Source organism: Zonotrichia albicollis, chromosome 11 (genome assembly GCF_047830755.1).
Source record: "Zonotrichia albicollis isolate bZonAlb1 chromosome 11, bZonAlb1.hap1, whole genome shotgun sequence".
Lineage (NCBI taxonomy): Eukaryota > Metazoa > Chordata > Aves > Passeriformes > Passerellidae > Zonotrichia > Zonotrichia albicollis.
In genome coordinates this window covers 18,865,885-18,886,276 of record NC_133829.1, presented here as the reverse complement: position 1 = coordinate 18,886,276, position 20,392 = coordinate 18,865,885, and the positions used below count along the sequence as shown (strand labels likewise).

General features: G+C 43.7%; 1 protein-coding gene across 15 annotated transcripts; it reads left to right on the top strand.

Moving 5' to 3' along the window:
- The first annotated feature begins 223 nt into the window (after nt 1-223).
- Nucleotides 224-20,089, top strand: TPM1 (tropomyosin 1). 15 transcript variants are annotated; one of them, XR_271360.4, is made up of 10 exons: nt 227-500; nt 1,129-1,254; nt 7,741-7,874; nt 9,064-9,181; nt 9,592-9,662; nt 10,475-10,550; nt 11,076-11,138; nt 11,402-11,471; nt 12,792-13,036; nt 14,287-14,492. XR_271360.4 is itself a non-coding variant. In XM_005490283.4 (10 exons), exons 1-10 carry the CDS (start codon nt 387-389, stop codon nt 14,288-14,290), a joined length of 855 nt encoding a protein of 284 aa, XP_005490340.1. In that variant the 5' UTR covers nt 228-386; the 3' UTR covers nt 14,291-14,492. The 15 variants fall into 15 exon arrangements, 12 of the variants coding, with proteins under 12 accessions (XP_026651239.1, XP_005490341.1, XP_074405824.1 ...); XM_005490283.4 differs by having other exon boundaries at nt 228-500; nt 12,792-12,870; XR_271359.4 differs by lacking the exon at nt 1,129-1,254 and adding an exon at nt 1,434-1,559 and having other exon boundaries at nt 233-500.
- Nucleotides 20,090-20,392: the final 303 nt, after the last annotated feature.

Here is a 20,392-nt window from a genome sequence, read left to right as displayed (position 1 = left end):
ATATATAGTCATATCTGCGGTCAAATGGCAGGCGGCAGCGAATGGGAAAGCTGTGCCTCCCAAAAAAACCCGGGGGGCAGTGAGAGAGGGAAAGGGGTAGGGACGAAAGGAGGAGGGAGGGAGGGAAGAAAAAAAAGCCCTTTCCAAAAAAGTATTGGATGTCTTGAGGAATGCAGTCAGCCCCCTGGGAAAGTACATATCTGTGAGGCGCTCGCTGCCCGCCGCTTGCATTCGGCCGGCGCCCCGTCCCGCACGGACCAACCCCGCCCGGCAGCTCCGCTCCGCTCCCCCGGGGCCTGCGTCCGGACTCGGGGCTCTCCCGCAACTTTCCAAGCTTTTCTTTCGGAAGGAGTTCGCGCGGGGACGCGCCCTAGCCCACCGCCACCATGGATGCCATCAAGAAGAAGATGCAGATGCTGAAGCTGGACAAGGAGAACGCCTTGGACAGAGCCGAGCAAGCCGAAGCGGACAAGAAGGCAGCGGAGGAGAGAAGCAAGCAGGTCTGCACCGAGGGCCCGGGCGCAGCGAGCGCCGGGGCGCAAATCTTTCCAGACTATTCTCTTTTTTTTACCTCCACCCCTCTTCTTCCCCCCTCACCGTACTTTGTTCTATTCCACCCCCGCGCCCCTGCAGAACTGGTTGAACTTTCCCTAAGGCAGAGCTTCAGCCTGGCAGGCTGGAGGTTCCCGGGGGCGCGGCAGGAGGTTCTTCCCCCTTCCCCACCGTTCCAGCCGGGGAGCAGGGCCCTGGGACGGCTGCGTGGCCTCTGTGCCTTTGTCACAGGGGGATGGCTTAGAGAGGCTGCCCAGAACGCCTGGCTAGCACTGATGTGCGGCGCTTTGGCAAGGGACAGTGAAAGCTGTGTTCGGCCACTCCAGCATCACTCGGCAGATGTGCCCGATTCGGACTGCCCTCCTGCCCCTCTCTGGACACTTTACTGTCCTTCTCCAAGCCCCCTCCTTTACACCTGGGGCTTCTCGATTCGGGGAGGGGGATGCATTGATTGCACCTTTCTGGGAGATCCTGAAGGAGGAGGGAGAAAGGAAGAGTGATGTTATGAATTAGTTTTCGTTTTCTAAGCCAAGGGAGAAACATATTTGTGCGTTCTATTTCCTCTTGTGCACCTAGTTAGAGAGTGACATTGTGCAATTGGAAAAGCAATTGCGTGGGACGGAGGATACAAGGGACCAAGTGCTGGAAGAGCTTCACAAGTCTGAGGACAGCCTCCTCTCCGCAGAGGAGAATGCTGCCAAGGTATCGTGCCCGTGCTGCAAGCAAAGAGGATCTAACTGTCTCTCCTTCTTTCTCTCTCTGTCTGTCTGTCCTTTTCTGTCTCTTCTGCACTCGCACCTCTCCGTTTGCACGATCACGCTGCCTGCTGCACCTTTTCCCGCCCGCCCTCCCCTCTCCACCACTTTCCACCCACATCACAGCTGGAGGACGAGCTGGTGGCTCTGCAAAAGAAGCTGAAGGCCACTGAGGATGAGCTGGACAAATACTCCGAGTCCCTTAAAGATGCACAGGAAAAGTTGGAACTGGCTGACAAAAAGGCCACAGATGTAAGTTACCCCCATCCCTTTCACCACAAGCCCAACAGAGAAACCACACGCTCCCTCTGCTCAGGACAGCCTGGACTCCTCCTCAGCAGCACTGCAAAGCTTTGCTGGAGGCAGGGTCCAGGCACCTCCTGGACAGGGAGGTGGGAAACACAGCACTGCCTCTCTGCATGAGGTTTGCACACTATCAGAGGTGTCTGGTTGGGTTTCTGCTCACTTGATGTGTGCTTTTTATGTGTACTTGCCACTCTAGACGTGAAAGTAAAGAAATGGTGATTTATCTATTCAGGTGATGGGTAAAACAACTCAGGGTGGAACAATACTGTCTTGATAGTGAAACAGAAGCAGAGAGTTAATAGTGAGTAGGTGCAGGAGAGGGAGATCCTGAAGAGCAAGGGCTGCTAGTTCTGATTTCAAGAGAGCTGTTCCTAAGTATGCATGTGCTAGAACTTCTGGTAGATACTGGTTTGGCTCACTAGTCTCTGAGAGAAAAGGTTCTCTCCTGTTTTTTTGGGTTTTTTTCCCTTGGAATCAGTGGAACTGCTTCACTTGTCAAAGAAAAGTTCAGTCTTGTGTGACGGAAGGTTGTCTGGAAGATGATACTTGCTAGTTTTGCTGTTCAGAGGACAGGGATCTTGGGAGCAAGCTGGGAGATATATATAGCTCAGCACTTTATATGGTAATAAGGCAAGAGCTTGTGCCTCTCCCAGGCCCTCATCCCTCCCACCTGTCTGTTCCTGACATGTATTTAATGGATCGCATGCATGGAACCATAAGAGTCTCTGCAGTTAAGGTCTTGGTCTCTATTGTTGCCATTGGACAATTCAATTCTCCTTGAGTAAATCTCAGGTCTGAATTACAGGATTAGATGAAACTACAGCATTTCCCAAGCAGTCACCCTCCTTTCCCTATAGCTCAGCTTTAAAAGTCAACCTCAAAGCCAAAATGAAAAGGAGTTGCCACAAATGAGGCAAGCAAAGTATTTCAGTGGAAGAATGATACTTTCAGAAATGGAAACATTACAAACAACTTCACATAGAGGACAACATGCTTTTATCTATTTTACTTCTAAAAGGCATAAAGAAAGAAAAGGTTTAGCTTCAGTATGGCAACTCAGTTATAGAGCTTTGAAAGAGAACCCAAGAACTTAACAAACAGAAGTGTTCAAAGGAACAGGGGAGAGGGATCCGTGTATAATGTGGATCAGATGTCAGCTCTGCGCAGGCCGCCATAGGAGAGGCAGCTTCCTAGCAGGACATTTATTTAGCTTGTTCAAAGGAACCGCATATAGATCCAAGGGAGATATTCCTTATATGGAAAAGTATGCAGACTATTTGGAAATAGCTTGCCTTGGATGAAGACTGGAGAAATGCTACTAGATTCCCTTTCTGAAACTAAGGATCTTCCAAACTGATTCCCATGCCACCTGCCCCTGCTGGAAAACAGTGTTTGGAAGCTAGTTGAGGGCAATTTTATTTGCAGTCTTCCCTGAGGTGGAGGGTGGGAGAGTGTCTGGCTTGTTTTCATTGAGGTAAATGTCTTATTTATTTGTATGCATGGAATATGTCTGACAGTTTAGGGATTTCTTTGTCAATGAAGAGTATATTTAGGGCATTGCAGTTGACCCAGTATTTACCTTATTAGTTTAGGTAGTTCCAAGCCTCAGGAAAAGGGCAGAGGCAGAGAGGGAGTGTCGGCTCGCTGGGATGTACTCGCCTTTGGCTGGGACGAGAAAATCTTACCTGTCCGGTATGACTCATGTCCCAAAGCCAGGCACATCCCTGGAGCCACCCCAGCTGAGAGGGGGCAGCTGCAGCCCCCTGTCCCCTGCCCGTGTCTCAGGAGCCAGGCCGGGTGCAGCAGCATTGGCGGGTCCCTCGATGGCATTGACGGCACCGCTCATCTGGGGGCGGCGTGAGGGGAAAGGTGGGGCCGGGCCGCTCCGGGGCAGCTGGCGGGCTGTGCCGCCAGGCGGCGCTGCTGCCCCGCCACATCCACCGGGCAGGAGCGGCCCATCCCCTGCCACGACCGGCCCATCCCGGGCTGGACCGGCCCATCCCCGGCCAGGAGCGGCCCATCCTCGGCCACGACCACCCCAACCGCTGTCGGATCGGGCCAGGCCCGGCCCATTCACTGCCACGACCGGCCCATCCCGGTTGAGGACCGGCCGATCCCCGGGCAGGACCGGCCCATCCCTAGGACGGCCGGACCATCCTCCGTCCCCGCCCCGGTCCCAGCCCGGTGCCGCAGCCCCGCCCCGGAGCGCTGCGGCGCGGGGGGACTTCCGGGGCTGCGGCGGGCGGAGGGAGGCGGCGCGGGCTGGGCGAGGTGCGGGCATGGCGGCGATGAGCTCGCTCGAGGCTGTGCGCAGGAAGATCCGCAGCCTGCAGGAGCAGGCGGACGCCGCCGAGGAGCGGGCGGGACGGCTGCAGCGGGAGGTGGACCAGGAGCGGGCGTTGCGGGAGGAGGTAGGGCCGCCCCTCGGCCCGGCTTGGGCCCGGGGCTCGGGGCGCGGGTCCCGGGGCGCGGTGCTCCGCCTGCCTCCCCAGCTGGCGGGCGGGAGGCCGCTTCCTTCACCGCCGTGCCCGACAAGGCGGCTGTTACCGGCCGGGCTGGCGGCTGTTACCTGCCGGGGTAGTGGCTGTTACCTGCCGGGGTAGTGGCTGTTACCTGCCTGGGTAGTGGCTGTTACCGGCCGGGCTGGCGGCGGGGCCGGCCCGCGGCGCTGCCTTCCCCGGCTCGGTAACCCGAGTGCTGCGTGGGCCGGGCCCAGGTGAGCGCGCCCAGAGACAGCGCTGGGTGTGCTGGGCAACAGCAGAACCCCGAGCTGGAGTGAGCTCGCAGTTAGGCGAGATGTTTGAGGTTAGTTGTTTTGTATTAGGCTGTGAGCAAGGTTTTACGGGGTGTTTCTCCCCACAAGTTCTCTTATCCGAGTTCATTTGTGAGGGAAGTCAGCATGGCGGCTGTTGGAAGTACGCAGGAGTGCACCTGAGATGATACCTGACAACTCCCCAACAACCCCAGCCACTGAACACCTGCAGTGTGCGCTGTTCGCCAAAGCCCCTCGCCAAGAGGGGAAAGGAACAGTAGGCTTGGTTTTAGGCAGAGCAGGATCAGGTGTGAGCAGCACAGGCTTACGTAGCAGAGAGATGTAATTATGGGTGGCAATCACAATAAAAAAAACCTGATAGGGCTGTTCTTTGTCTTATCACTGACCTTTGGGAGTTCCAGCAGCTGTAGCTGAATGTTTCCTGCTGTAAAATGTACAGTGTTCTTTGAGGCAGTTTTAGTGTCTTCAGTGGTTGCATAAAAACAAAGCAAAAGAGCAAAGCTCTTGTGTGGTTTATTGCAATAGAAAAAAATAGTGATTATTTTATTTCCTTATAATATGGGCCTTTCTACAGTAAGTTCAAAGGAAGTGCCTCCTGATTACTTGCAGGTGATCTTCCTTCTGGAGCAAAATATGGCCACTTGTGCTTGTGTAACTATTGCATTCTTGCAGATCACTTGGCATATCTGGCTTTTTCAGCAAAGAGCCATAAGTCATTTCATAAGGGTTTCTGTTTTTTTAAAAAAAACTTGTGCTTGTTTTCTAAGCTTTGTGGAGTAAAGGACACAAAAATTCCTACTTTCAGTAACATGTATTATTCTGACCGGCATATTAAGGAATTTCTATTGAAAAGGAAAGTTTTGCTGGTAACTTTTGTGGCAGGAGGAATAGTGCTGGAGGAGTGGTTACAGCCTTCTGGTGGAGCCTTCCCTTACGAGTTCAGCTACATTGCAGGAAGGCTTAGGACCCTAAAGGTTAATGTTTGTCTCTTCCCTGGAGTTGGTTTATGTGGACACTGTGGAATTCTGCAGAGTACATTTACATGGTATTTAGGTTTTTGTGTGGAGGGGTCAGTGGTGGGGTGAATAAAGGCTGAAAAAGCTGAACTCTCAGGCACATGTAGACGTGTGCTTTTCTGCAGGGCTGGCTACAGATGAGGGGTTTTATTGTTGCAGCTGTATTTGTGCATGCTTGAGGAGGGAGGCTGTGAGAGCTCTGCAGCAAGAGCTGAGGTGTGAATCTGCTCTTTCCTCAGTGCATGTATGGCATGTGACCAGCCAGGGCTGTTAGGTGAGGGTTTGCTTCTTCCTGTGCAAGGTACAAACATGCAAGCAACAAAAAAGCTACAGCTGTGGCCAGAACATAGCACAGCCTCCAGCTTTTGATTGTTTTACCAGATTGTTAAAAGTTTCAAGGCTGTGATTAGCAGCCATTCCCTTAAAGAAGAATCTTGGTTTGAGTACCTGCATCTCAAGGGGCTGTTGGTAACCACTTTTTCAAAATGCATTTTTCTTCCTCCTTCTGGAAAACAGAATCTCCCTTATAATAGTGATAATTAACACCCAGTGGTAACTTATCCATGTCATCACTCATTGTAAAAATATGTGGTGTGTAAGTGCCACGGCAGAAACATGGGTTATGTTTGCATGGTAGCAGTGGGAGTGCCCCGAATGTCACTGGGGTTTTTTCCTTCCTTGCCATATAAGGAGAGAAGTCCTGCTCTGCAGAAGAGTAATGGGGCCATATAAGGCTGATTGGTAAATCCTTAGTGAGTTACTGGAGCAGGAAGTGAAAACTTGAACTTTAGTCACCCTGTGTTTTGAACCACATTTTCTGCTCTTATCATGATGAGCAGTCTTGACATGATAATAATTAACTTGAACATTACAAATTTCCCTAGGGTAGCCTTTATGAAGGGTCATTTTCTTTTCTTAAATGTGAAAGTTCAAATTCTTACTGTTTTAAAGCCAGGAGTCCAAAACCAGAGATTTTCAATACTACTTTATGATTACATAGCTAAATACTTTATATTTGGATTAATGTAGATCTCTAAGAGTGAAGTCTCTTCTCCTTCTGGTTCTGTGTTCACTGCCAATGCATTTTAATGTTCAAAGATATAATTGCTTCCCTGTTCATGTGTTACTTTCAGTCATTCTAGCTGGACATTGTTACTTTTATGCCAAAGGTTGTTTTATTTGTCTGGTTTGTAAGTTATTCTTTTTTGTGTTATGAACAGCAAAATCTTTGATATGGACAACTCTATCCAGCTACCTCTGGTTAGAGAAGAAAAACTACCAAACTGATACTTTTGGTATCCACTTTTGTCAGAGGGTTGGTTTTCCCCTCAGAAGACGTCATAGGAAATTCAGATGTGTAGTTCCTCACATATAGCAAATATATATAATAAATGTTTTCAGTACTAATTAAGTGTTATTCTCTGAAGTAATAAACTTTTTAGAATAGTTACCCTTTTATGTATACTTTGTGCTTAATATAGTGTTGAAAGAAAGTAAGTTTAATGACGAGGTTACCATAAGAAGAATGTTTTAGAACTCACATTGCAAACTTAGGTTTGGAGCTGTAATATATAATAGCTTGTAGTGATAAGAGGCAGATGAGTTGCAGGTGTTGTACAGAAAGTTAAGTGAACTGGTAATTTAATAAAGGCAAATTTAGGGGAAGATTGAGGATGGAACTATGGGAGGAAAAAAAAGGATGTTTGAAGGGATTGCTGCCTGTACTAGGGTCCTTGCTGGTGCCTTTTTTGTCAACTCTTGCACAGCTTGCCTGTAAACAAAACCTCTGGGTGTTGGGGCACTTTTTAAATGTTCTCACACTCTCTCTGTGGCAGCTGTCTTGTTGCAAATGCTGATCCAGGTGTGTTTTTACATGTTTACACTGAACCCTTCTTACAGGACTCAAGGAAATGTCGGGACAATTCTTGCCAAATATGGTGAAAGGTCATAAATAAAAGAATTGGGGTAACAGAAGAATTGAGTAATTAGCTTGTGTTGGTTTGATTTGAAAAAGGGATGGTCTGTAATTAATGCCTGCAAATACAATAACAGAAAATATTTGGGTAATGGTGCATAATTCTTCCTGTGCAGTTCTTTCTAGTACAAATTGTACAGTCCTTGATGTGCTTCGTTGAAAGCAAGCATTAATCACTTCTTTCCTCTGTTAAGCAATAACTTCACAATTCAATCACGCACATCTCTGTGTATGGACTTTTTAATGGATGAAGTCAGAAATGACAAAGTGCTGTTAAATGGCACTAGCAGGTAATGGGGTAACCTTGTACAAGGGAAGATGTGTGCCTTACTATGAATTCATTTCTGGTTTTCCTGTGCTTAGGCTGAGAGTGAAGTAGCTTCTCTGAACAGACGCATCCAGCTGGTTGAGGAAGAGTTGGATCGGGCTCAGGAGCGCTTGGCCACTGCCCTGCAGAAGCTGGAGGAGGCTGAGAAGGCTGCAGATGAGAGTGAAAGGTGCGTGGAGCCACACCTGGATGGATTGTTACCCTTATGACAAAGATCATAATTGCCAGGGTGTGGGTTAGGGACATAAATTAAACCACTCCTAGGTCTCTGAATATGTGTAATCTGCTCTGCCTTTGCCTATATCTGCTTCAGTTACAGCTTGTCTGTAGAAATGTCCAAAGTATCTGGGCTTGGATTCTTTTCCAGTTGTGAAGATGACATTTAAGTGTGGTAGATCTTTTGATGTATCAGTCACATCCTGGGAAAACTCCTTGGCCCAGCCCAGACTTCTCTGGTCGGATGACAACTCCTTGTGATATTCTTGTGCTGTTGGGTGATTCTTGCTTTCATTGTGGGTAGAAAGTCTCACCTGGAGAGTGGTGAAGTGCTGGAAGAGGTTTTGGTTCTCTTGTTGGCAAGATTGGTGTGTGAGGGTGAAGAAAGGAAAGAGACTGATAATTCCTTCACATTTCCAGAAGTCTGTAGTGTAAGTTGGGAACTCGAGCTTCGTGACTTTGGAAGATCTTCCGTCTTCTTCCAATGGTGCTTTTTACCTGTGATAGAACCTTTTATTGTGAAAGAAACTCACACATTCTGCATGTGTGCTTCTACCTTACTAAGAATGGAGTCTGTTCAAAAGAAATTTGCCAGAGACTCACAGTGAGTTTTGAAACATATAAGGTAATTTTATATCAGGCCTGTGCAACACAGTGTTTCTTGTTATGAAGGATTTCAATTTTGCTTTTAGAGAGCACAGGGAGCTTCTAGGGCTCTGACATGGCAAAACCCAGGGGGGTCTGGCCCATAGACATGGCTCTTTTCAGTTCTGCAAGGGTTCTACATGCAGTTGATGAGTGTAAAAGCACAGCTGCTTTCAGTCTTATTAGGTCTGTAGAAGCAACACCCTTTGTTAACCTTTCTGTAAGAGGAATTTTTCCTGCAGTTTAAAATGAAAAAGAATTCTACAGCTGAATTACAGTAAGAGCTAAACAAATCACACTTTTTCTTTCTTCCTAAGTCATGTTTTGTTCCTTGAACTTCTTAAGTGCACAGGACTAAATCTATGGTGTGAGGACTCATGTGATGTGTTTCACTCACCTGAATACCACTGTCTGAAAGTCACATACCTCGAGGAGTAGAGCTGGAGATAAACTGGCAAACCCTGAACTTTGCATTTCCTGTTTTTCACGTTTTTCAGAGGAATGAAGGTCATTGAAAACAGGGCCCAGAAGGATGAAGAGAAGATGGAAATCCAGGAGATCCAGCTCAAAGAGGCCAAGCACATTGCTGAAGAGGCTGACCGCAAGTATGAAGAGGTCAGTCCTTGAGTGCAGGTCATCTCTCTCTGAAGCCCATGAGGCTGGGCCTGGAATTTTTGTTTTTCTCTTTTGCCTTTTAACTTCAAAAGTTCACAAACACCCCTCTCCACAGCTATGGAAGGAAAATTAGGCACTCAAATGCCTCAAGGGACAAAGTGACAGGATCTGAGCTTAGATCTTTCACTAAACTGGTGATCTTCCATTCACCAGTTACGTTCTGGTGAATGAAAGGGAGGCCTTGAAAAATGTCAGTAACGAAGTCTCAAATGAATAATGAAGATATCACATAACCTGAACTCATGTGTTGACCAAGAAATGAAGAGGCCTGGCCTCCTGTTGGTAGGTTCTAGGAGCAGGTGAGGTGCAGTGCAGCAGCATCCCTGACTGTGCCTTGCCTGTCCTTGCAGGTGGCTCGTAAGCTGGTGATCATTGAGAGCGACCTGGAGCGCGCTGAGGAGCGTGCTGAGCTATCAGAAAGGTAAGTGTGGACCTGCCCTGGGATCTGTGTGAGGTGCTAGAAGAGAACTATAACTGCATGAAACGTTGGCAGCACACTGTGTGTTCAGCTCCAAGCTATGTTTTGCTCATTTACTGTAATGGTGAGATAAATGGTCGGTGCCAAAGTAAATGTGTTCTGTGTGTGTGCGCGTGTTTTGTCACTGCATGCTGTACCTGCACACTGATTTTGTGAATGGCTTTTGTGCATTTCATGTGTTCACTAACAGCCAAGTCCGACAGCTGGAAGAACAGTTAAGAATAATGGATCAAACCTTGAAAGCATTAATGGCTGCAGAGGATAAGGTACTGATACTAATAAACAGTTTTTAGGTTTAACTGCAACCCAAGTGTTTCAGCTTCCATAGCCAGTTAGCTCACTCAGTAGTAACAAATAAGTCCTTGCTATGCTCTTTACTCTCTCTTTGCATCTCGCTTTGGTGGTTTTCTTTGGTCTCTTTTTTGTTTATTGATTTTTATCTTTAAAACTGATCTCCTGTGCAGCCAAAAGAAGCTGAACTGTCTCACGTGTAAAAGCTCTGTAAATGTTTCTGTGTAAGCCAAGAGCTGTAGATAAATTTATGTCTGGTCATTGTCTTAATGTGCACTTGAACTGGTATTTGGCATCACAAAGAGCTGCTTTCAGTCTGTGATGGATCAGCTGCTTTTGAGGCCATTCTTTTGCCCTGTAATGGTTTTCATTTTTCTCTATCTTTTCCCCCTATTTTCTCCTATTTCTTTTGCTTGACTGAATCTTCCATCCTCCCCTTTCCTGCCTTACCTCCGAAATAACAGCAAATGTGCTGAGCTTGAAGAGGAGTTGAAAACTGTGACCAACAACCTGAAGTCGCTGGAGGCTCAGGCTGAGAAGGTAGGCTAGAGACTTCTGTGAGAATGTGTCCCTTACACTGCCATCTGGCCTGTGGGGTTTTCTTTGTATGCCAATCACTTTGCAGCATTTCTCCAGGGCTGTTGTCAGTAGAGGCATTTGGATTTACTACTCAGTTCCATACATAGCATATTTTGTAATTCCAAATAGGTCAGTATTATTTGGCCACATTGGTTCTGTTGAGTATTCTGAGAAGATTAAGTGTTAAGTATAGAATGTCCCTCAGAATGGCATTGTGCACTAACATTAAATTTCTCCAAAAAACATTCCTCTTTAAAACTGCAGTACTAATTTCTTCTCAAAGTTCCCACCATATTGCACTGGAATGTAACTCAAGGAAAGTTTGACTCTTGTAATAAACCACGGCCTTCCAAGTGGAATTAATTTTGTTTTACCTATAACAATTTCTTGTGTACACATAATCTGTTACAAGAGTTTCAGGGTGGGGTTTTGTTGGGTATATTTAGAATACCCATCTAATACCAGTGATCCTCTTTCTAATTACAGTACTCACAGAAAGAAGACAAGTATGAAGAGGAGATTAAAGTTCTGACTGACAAACTGAAGGAGGTAAAATGAGAGCTATTCTTTGCAACATATTTTCCAGTACACCTTTGATTCTTTTAGTACCAACACTACTTTGATGCTGGAAGGGTGAACATACCATTTTGGAAACAGTTTGCTTTTAAATATCTCCCCTAGAAATTGGTTTATATTAGCCTTATTATTTGCCTCTTCTCACAGTGCTTTTTTCCCTCACTTGAATTATTTCTTTTCTACTCCTAAGTACTGTATGTGTTTCCTAAAGTAGTCTGTATTTGTCCTGACTGCAGGCTGAGACCCGTGCTGAGTTTGCTGAGAGGTCAGTAACCAAGCTGGAGAAGAGCATTGATGACCTAGAAGGTATGTGGGGCTGTTTTTCTACTTCCTGTGGAAATACATATCTCATTCTTCTCTTGCGTGAGGGTTTTTATTGGCTTTTTTTATTACCCAATTCTGCTGGGCTGACTTGTTCTGCTTATATAAATGGGTCTGCCTAAAGAGTAGACAAAATATTTTCTAAATGAAATGTATTAATATCTTCAATGCTTCAGGTGAACAGTGTTTTGCTCTTGCCTGTTGCTTTTTCTCTTATGTTCTCAAGACTCCTTCCATTTTTTTGCTTTATACTCTTCTATTTGGAAGTATATAAATGTTACAGGGTAAATGATCAGGTGACAAGTGTTATTATCATCTTAGTAAAGAGCTGATGAAGAGTTGCATTATGTTTGCAATAGTTAGGAATGTAGCAAGCTAACCTAATTTATTACTGTGTTAAGTGTGGGTTGGGGCAGGCATTTTGTGACATAGACCAGTTATTGGGTTTTGGTAAAGCATAATATACATAATATATATATACATGATATACATAATCAGAAGGATTATTCAACTTCAGAGGTTTGTTTGTAAGGTTTTGATAAATCTGCCAGAACTGCAGCAGAGTAGTAGAATGTGCTTTCTGCCTCTGGAGAAAACAATTCAGTAGGACTTTGTAATTTGAAGTTCTGTGGAGTTTGCTATTTAGAGGCATTACACTAAGTGGAGGATTTGAAGAAGTTAAATTGCATGGCGTGGCAGGCTGGATTCTGCATGAAAGTGATGAAATGCCTAAGTAGCTGCTGAAAATTTATGATCCCTGACTCAGGAAGGAAGCAGAGAAGAAAGATAAGTGTTTAGAAGGAACAAAAATTGCTGTAAGAAGCTGAGTTTGAAATCACACAAGCCAGAGTGGTTTAAAAAAAAATGGTAGAAAATGGTACCATCCTCCTTGAGCCCCATTTTTGGATCTTTTCTCCCTAGCTCCTGTGTCTCCTCTTGATCAAAACAAAAAAGCATTAAAACAAAAATCCATGACACTGAAACATGGATTTTTGCTTCTTTTGTATTCTTTTGTATTCTTTTTTCTTGGTTTTCTGTATATCACAGGTTGCCCCGTTGGCAGTGAAGTTAATGAACTTGTTGCATAAAACTGTTCACTATTTTCTTGCGTAGAACTGTTCACTATTCTCTTTCTTTTATTCTTCTCTAATTTTGTTTCATTTTTCTGTCACAACACTTCTTTCTGTGCACCCTTCCCATTTCCTATGGCTTCTGGATGGTATCCCCATTTCACCACCTCACCTTCCATCCCATGACCCTGCTCCATTTCCTTGCACACCTCTGCTTTTGCTGGGGGAACACCAGATGAGCTCTATGCTCAGAAACTGAAGTACAAAGCCATCAGTGAGGAGCTGGACCACGCTCTCAATGACATGACTTCCATGTAAATGTCCTCCCAGCCCGTGCCTGCTGCTGCTTCCCTGCCCTCACTGATTGCGCACTTCCGCCCTTGTGAGATGATGCTCCCTGCGTGGTGGGAGATGCTTTCCTTTAGAGACAATAGGTGTACAAAATACCATGAACAATTGCTTTACCCGGGCAAAGTGTGGGTGAGTGTTGTGCCAAGCCTGGTAAATACTCATGGTGATTTTGTAAGCTTGTGGTTACTTTTTGATTCTGTGTCTGCAATCCTTGTGTCTTGTGGTTGCCCTTTGTTTGTAGCTCTGTGTTTATCCTTTCAGTTCACCTCTGTTCAAACGTTATCTACCAGGCACATCATGTTTGTTTTACCAAAGAAAATTGCTGTGGTACGTGTTGCATTCAGAGTGTATTCCTTTGCCTGCTGTCACAATTTTTGCTCTGGCAAAGTTCCTGCAAAGATGTCAGAGAAATTTAGATTTAGCTGTATTCTCTGTTAATGACAGTAGAAAGTGTTTATCTAAATTTTCATAACTGCTCTGAAAATTTCAGTTGTTATCACTGAATTCCATGTGTGGAAATGGATTGAAAATACCTTGTCATTTAAACCCATAAAGGCAACAATTTGTAGGTTTCTTCTGGATAACAGTAGTAATTTTATTTGCATACACCAAAACTGTGGTAATACCAACTTTAGTCATAAGGAGAAAAATAAAGAGTGGCAGGAAAGTAGGAGAGTCAGCAGCTGTAAGTAAGGTGTGACTGCTCAAAGTGACACAAAGTGACTCTGAACAGAGGTCAGCTGTGCCACCTCCACCTTCCCATGCATGGACACTGCAGCTGACACGGGACAGGGGAAGAGCTCTGGCTCTCAGCTGCTCAGGAGCTTTAGCAATGTTTAGTCCCAGCATTCCCTTTTGGAAACCCAGGCATGCTTTCAACTGGACATAAGGTTTGCTTATGTCTTTGAGCTTGAAACCTATTTTGTTTGCACCCATATTTTAAATGGCTTTTTCTTCTTGTTGTTTTTATCCCCATGTCTGTTCATTACTTTCCTCCTTCTCTCTACCAACATTTTAGTAGAGGTCTCATGTTGCCTGCTTTGTATGCTTTGATTTTTTGTTTTTAAATTCCTCCCCAACATATGGTTTTGCTTAGTGGCTTATCAAGCAAATGGATTTCTTTTTTTCCTCCTCTTTATACAGAGATTACAATATTTCTTCAATTTGGGATATTTCTAAGTGGAAAACAGACTTAAAATTGTAGTCTACTGGTATATGAGGACCTGTCTGTATCATTCCAGTCCCAGCATGGTGTGCAGTTTCTCTAGCATAGTCATCTCAGCATGCTGGGCTCTGCTGTGCCATTGCTGCTTTTTTTGAAAGTCTTTACTGCACCTTTTTTCATTTTCTGCCTTATCTCACTTTTTCTTTTCATGCAGATAATTTTCTTTGCTTCAGTTCTCCAAAGACATCTTCATCGGGTTGGATAAAACATCTTTCCAAGCTTTGGATGTTTCATGGGCTCATTGTGCTGTCTTCTAGCTTAGCTGACTCTTCCTCTATCACCTGTCTCAGAACATGCTCTGTTTGTGCTCTGCTGTACAGAAACTACATTTCTCAATGTAAAATAAATATCCCAGCTGTATCCCTTTTGCTATTCCTTTGCCTTTTATTTATTTAAGTAACTATTTAAGTTATTAATAAAATTTGCCCTTTTATGCCATTAGGGATTTCATTTTTTGGTGTTTTCATTTTTTAGCTGAAAACACTTTTGCCTGAACGTTGACAATGCCAAGCCAGCAAGTGCAGTGTGTGAAAACTGACCAGTTATTATCTGAGTTTTTCTCAAACTCTGCTGCAGATAAAATGACAAATAGATGTAATAGGAACTCTTCTAGTTGTTATTGTTAGGACAAAATTTGCAAGGTCACTACTTCCTTGGGGTCATTGGTCGTGGGAGCATGGCTGAGGGAGCAGTTACATCCTTGATGGAACCAGATTTTTCACTTTAAAGCCTGAAATCTTTTCCTAGCTTTATGCTGAAGACTTCTTATCTCTATTTAAATGTCTTTGTTCATTAACTTATATATTTGAAACAGATTTAAAGAGGCAGCATCATAAACTTTAAATTTTTTTTTTCACCCAAAAATAATCCTTGAAATGTCTTGCAAAAAAGGTTTTCCGTCTTTCACACCTCAGTTATTCAGCAAAGATGATGCTTGCTAACATTCTGGGGTTTTTACAATATATTTTTCTTGAGTGGCATGGTAGTATTGGAAGTTCATTGGGGAGGTTTCAGTAGCTTTTTAGCTTTAGTTCAGACTTGTGAGTTTGAATTGCAGATTTATGAGAAATGTTTCAAAGCTGGAGTAGGAAAATTCTAGTGATGATGCTATTAATGAAATTACTCTGCTGCAAAGTGGAACATCGTGGATTTCTGGTTTCAGCTGATTTGTCACTGTCTGATTAAGGATGAAGCATTAAATACTGACATCTTGTGCTCTTTTTGTATTATTTGCAACTAAGGAGTTTATTGCCTTATTTTAACTTTATTTACATCACAGTGAAAGAAGTTATTTTCCAGTTCACATGGAAGCAAAAACCAGATTGATTTCTGGTGATACTCTAACTCTGTATATTGCTAAAGTTCCTAAGTCACCAAAGCTAAATAAATTCCTTATACCATAGCTGAACTGTAGTTTTAAACTTTTAGAATAATGTAAATATCTCTTTCTTGTTCAGCTTCAAGACAGTGCAGTCTAAAGTAGATTTTCTCCCCTCCTCAAAACTTGTTTTCCCAGTAAGGCTTGGGATGGATACATGCCCTTCCTGGCCTGCCATCCTTGGATAACTTTGGCATTTCCCAGTTCTCTGCCTCTGACACAGCCTAATGTTGCTGGCTGGGGGCAGACCCCCAAATACAGGATACAAATCAGCAATCACAGACAGTTCAAGTAATCAAGTTCAGTAACTTACTACTCCTCAGCTGCCACAGTAAGTGGCTCTGTGTGAAGGGTAACCAGATAAAATGGGATATATAAAAGTTAAGCAAATATAATGGGATGAGCATTTGTAAAATGACTGAGGCTAATAGCTTCACAAATGCAGGAGTTAGGGGATTTTGGTCAACTATAACTTGTCATCTGAGCCAGAGTAAAATATGCTACAGCATCTCCAGCTTCTTAATCTATTGTGTTTTGGTTCATTGTTTTAGCAGAGTTTTTTTGTCCACTCAATTCCTTGCAATAGTGGTGTCTCTTAAGAAAAGTAAACAAAAAAGGCAAAATCCATTGTAGGACCTGTCAGTTTTTAACACAGTAATTTTAAACATCAGTATTAAAATTTTGCCTTTTGTGTCAGTCACACATGATCAGCCCTGCACTGAGGGATGGCAGAGCACTGGCAATGAGCAGTGCAGTGCAGAGCCCCAGGAAGCTGCATGCAGAATTCCTGCTGCTCTGATCCTCACTGCAGGGAGCTGCTGTGGTTCCCTGCTCAGCACTCCTGTCACCCTCACCTGTGGGATTGTACCTGCCATGTCTGGCTGCTTTTGTGCCTGAGGCTTCTTCCCAGGGGTGCAGGGCTGGCTCTGGGCTCTGCTGAGCTCTGCTGGCTCTGCTTGGCTGCTGGGGCTCCTGCAGAGCCAGATCTGCCTCTGGAGCACAGGGACACACGGCCCATGGGAATCCAGGGCTCACTGTACTCTTGGGAACTGCTTTCCCTGCTTTACTGGGGGATATCCAGGGCTCACTGTACTCTTGGGAACTGCTTTCCCTGCTTTGCTGGGGGATTCAGTTGTTTTGGAAGTTGAGAAATAATGTAAACCTCTGCCTCAGTCAGAGAGGAGATTGCTCCGATGATACTAAGAGTAATTTCACATGATTCATTTTTGAATAACAGCTATATACATTTTGCTAGACAAAGTGAAATTTTAGTTACTCTAAGGCTTTGCTTTTTCCCACATGTGTGTGGCATTATCCTGGTGAGAGGGACAAGATCCATTTGTTACTGGTGCAGGATCAGAGCTGTGAAGTGCCCTGGCTTTACTGAGCTGCCTGGGGAGGAGTTGCTCACCATGCAGGCACATCCTGCAGAGCAGCTCCCTGCTCAGCTTTGCCTTTGCTGTGCCCAGTGCCTGCAGGGGAAGGGGATTCCTGTGGAAGCTGTTAGGCAGCTTGTGGAACAGTCAGAAACAGTCATTTCCTGCAGGGGAATATCTGGGATCAAGAGGTCAGGAGTGCAGTTATTGAGAAGAGCATGGACAATTTGAGAGCACAAGATAGTCAAAAGCCATTGTGGAACATTTTTCCATTCTGCAGAGCAACTCTCACTTAATGTGCTGTCACAACATGACTGTGGCCGTTCTGTTCCAACACAAATTGTCCTCTGTGTTTGCTGTTTTTGAGCAAAGTGTTCATCCTTCCTTTTCATTTTCACCAAATGTGAGTCTGTTTTCGTACAAAATAAAACTCAGCAACGTAAAGGTATCAAAATGTGTGGATTCCAGTAACAGCAGGAATATTTACCTATCAAAAATAACATTTCAGCCCATCAGACTTCCTAGGAAAGGAGTGTGGGCTGAGCCAGACCTGGTGGTAGCTGCCTACTGCTCTCTCCTGCTGTTACTTACGCTGGCTGTAGTCCAGTTGCTTTCTCTCTACTGGCACATGAGGTTCCACTACACCTTAAATAGTTTGCAAAGAAAAATGGCACTCATAAAACCAATTCACACACTGTACAGAAGAGTAAAGTAAGACTTAGTGCTCCTAGGAGTATAGCTGCAGTTCTTCCATTTCTATTGCAGTTTTGTCTCACAGCTGTTCCCCACAACAGGATTCTTAGCCAGTGCTTGCTATGTACAATAGCTGTTCCTAGGAGCAGCTAGTGCTAGAGTTCTAGAAACAGAGGTAAAATGTTTCTCTCTATGTTACTGAACTGTCTGTCATGTGACCAGTTTCTTTAGTAACTCTTATTTAACTGTTTTCTCTGTCTAATCTGTCTTCATTCTGCCTCTTTTTTTCTCTTCTAACCTGCTTGCTGCCTGTACAGACCAACTCTACCAGCAACTTGAGCAAAACAGTCGCCTAACTAATGAACTAAAGCTGGCATTGAATGAGGATTAAACTTTAGTGGGACTATGTCGTTAACTTGTTTGAAACCACCTCCTTCCAAATTTCCTTTAAAAATGAATCAGTAATTGTAGAAATAAGCAAGAAACTTAAACATTTAATTTTTTCCCTGTTAATTCTGTGGTAAATTAATGAAAGAAATTATCTTGGAAAATATGGAAATGCTTCTTCTGGATGAGGCTTTTCATTCTGTGTCTGCACATCTATTTTGGAGGAGCACTAAGCTCTTCTGCTGTGCAGTAGTTTCTTTCTACTTAAGTAAAGAGCTACAGCATTTCACTGACAGTATTCAAAAAATAACAACCTGTGTTGCAGAAAGGCACTCACTTTATCCAACATGAATTGGCCCTAAGATTTTTACCACAGTGAGAGAAAAATATTCACTAGAATCCATATTTCTGTATTTCAAAACCCACTTAAAGGATACTGCAGCTGTTTTGTCTGGAGACTTTGATAATTTTGCCTTACTATGAATTTGGCTTGTATTTGACATAAAAAAAAAAAAAAAAGAATGGGAGCTCCATCTGACAATACCCAATGAGTTAAAGGTATGCTTGCATAGTATGAAGTTACTATTACTGGATCCTGGTGGGATGCACCACCAGAACATTTTGCTCATTTATTGTATTAACTATGTGTGTTAAGTGATTGTCCTATAAAAGTGTGCATGCAACATAAGGCTACTAACTTAGAGTTAATTTATTTTCTAAAAGAAATAAATTTCTTAAAGGTCACTTCACTGAAAACTAAAATAGTTTTAATTTTTTTGTTCTTTGTGTTTTTGAAATCTATGAAACTATTAATTGTGTAGCTGCAAAGAACGTATTTTCTTTATTGCCTACTTAAAAAAAGAAAAAAAAAAAGCTGCTTTTTTTATCTTACCTATAAGCAATGAGTTTCCAGAGCATTGTCTCTCTGTTGGCAGTGCATTTTCTTAACAAATGCATCTGTGAACAGTTCCAAATTTGCATTACTTGCTGTTTGTTTTATTAATTTGGAATTCTCTCTAGTTGTGTTATCTGGAAACATTGATATTTATGAGCATGCACATTTCTTAACTTTCTAAACCCTCTGAGAGAAATGATGATTGCATGCCTTCATGTTCAGTGCCTCCAAAGAACTGCTATTCATGTTTTAATTTTCTAATCCCACAACAGAGAAAGTGGCGCATGCCAAAGAAGAAAACCTTAATATGCATCAGATGCTGGATCAAACTTTACAGGAGTTAAACAACATGTGAAAACCTTCTTAGTGGCAACCACACTATTTGTTTGTTTATTTTTACACCTGCTTGCCGTGAAGCCCCATAAACATGTCTTTATTTTAGTTTCACCAGTCACAAGAACATCTGCTAAATTATGGAGCAGGGGTCAGGGAAACACCAAAATGGGCAAGCCATATGCGGGTTAAATGACATTACATTATGGTTTAAACGTGCCATTTCCCAACAAAAATGTTACCTACACTTTGTAGAGAGTTCAGCAATTTGGTATGCAATTCAGCAATTGCTTAGTCTTTGAAGAATCCTGGCTGTGGCAGAAAGTGTCCCACCTCAAGTGCCAACTACAGTTTTTACACAAGAAGAATGATTCGTGTCCCAGAGAAATCAGGTGGAAATGGTGCTATTTTGAACAAAAGGTTCTACTTGAAGTCTTTTGTTTGATATCAGACAAGTCAGGAGTTGTCCAGCACAGTAATTTATTTTTATCAGAACTTGACTGGTCTGTGAGAATTTGGACTTTCTGTGCCTTCTAATTCAGTAAAACGAAGATATATAAGCAGTGGAGACAAGTGAAGGCTTCTGAAGGTTTTAAATTGTATTCTTGCAACTCAATACAGAAGTGTAGGTCAGCATTTCACCTTGAGTTTTCATTCGATTGTATTTTTCATGTTGAAATGAAAGATTCAATAAATTCAGGACAAAACATTAATTTGGAAGAGATTGTGTTAAAATGTATTTTATTTGTGGGGGTTTGGGGTAGGGGAGGAATTTTTAAACTGATATTTGCCTCACTTTTTTCACACTTTCTTTGAGCAGTCTTAAAAATATACCTGTATGTAAACATTGTATAATGATATGAAATAAAATGCACATTTTAGGACATTTTGTAAATCTTGTCCTCCTGTGGTTTGTTTTTCATCACATCAGTTTCCTGTGGGTTGTGCAGTGTCTCTCATGGTGTGGATCACTGGTAGCACACTGGCTCTGGGTTTTTGCTGCGTTGTTAGGCCCAGGTGTGGAAATGGGGTGCTGTGGACAGATGTGGATGTGCAGGGATGCTGTGGACAGATGTGGATGTGCAGGTGTGGAAATGGGATGCTGTGGACAGATGTGGATGTGCAGGTGTGGAAATGGGGTGCTGTGGACAGATGTGGATGTGCTGGTGTGGAAATGGGGTGCTGTGGACAGATGTGC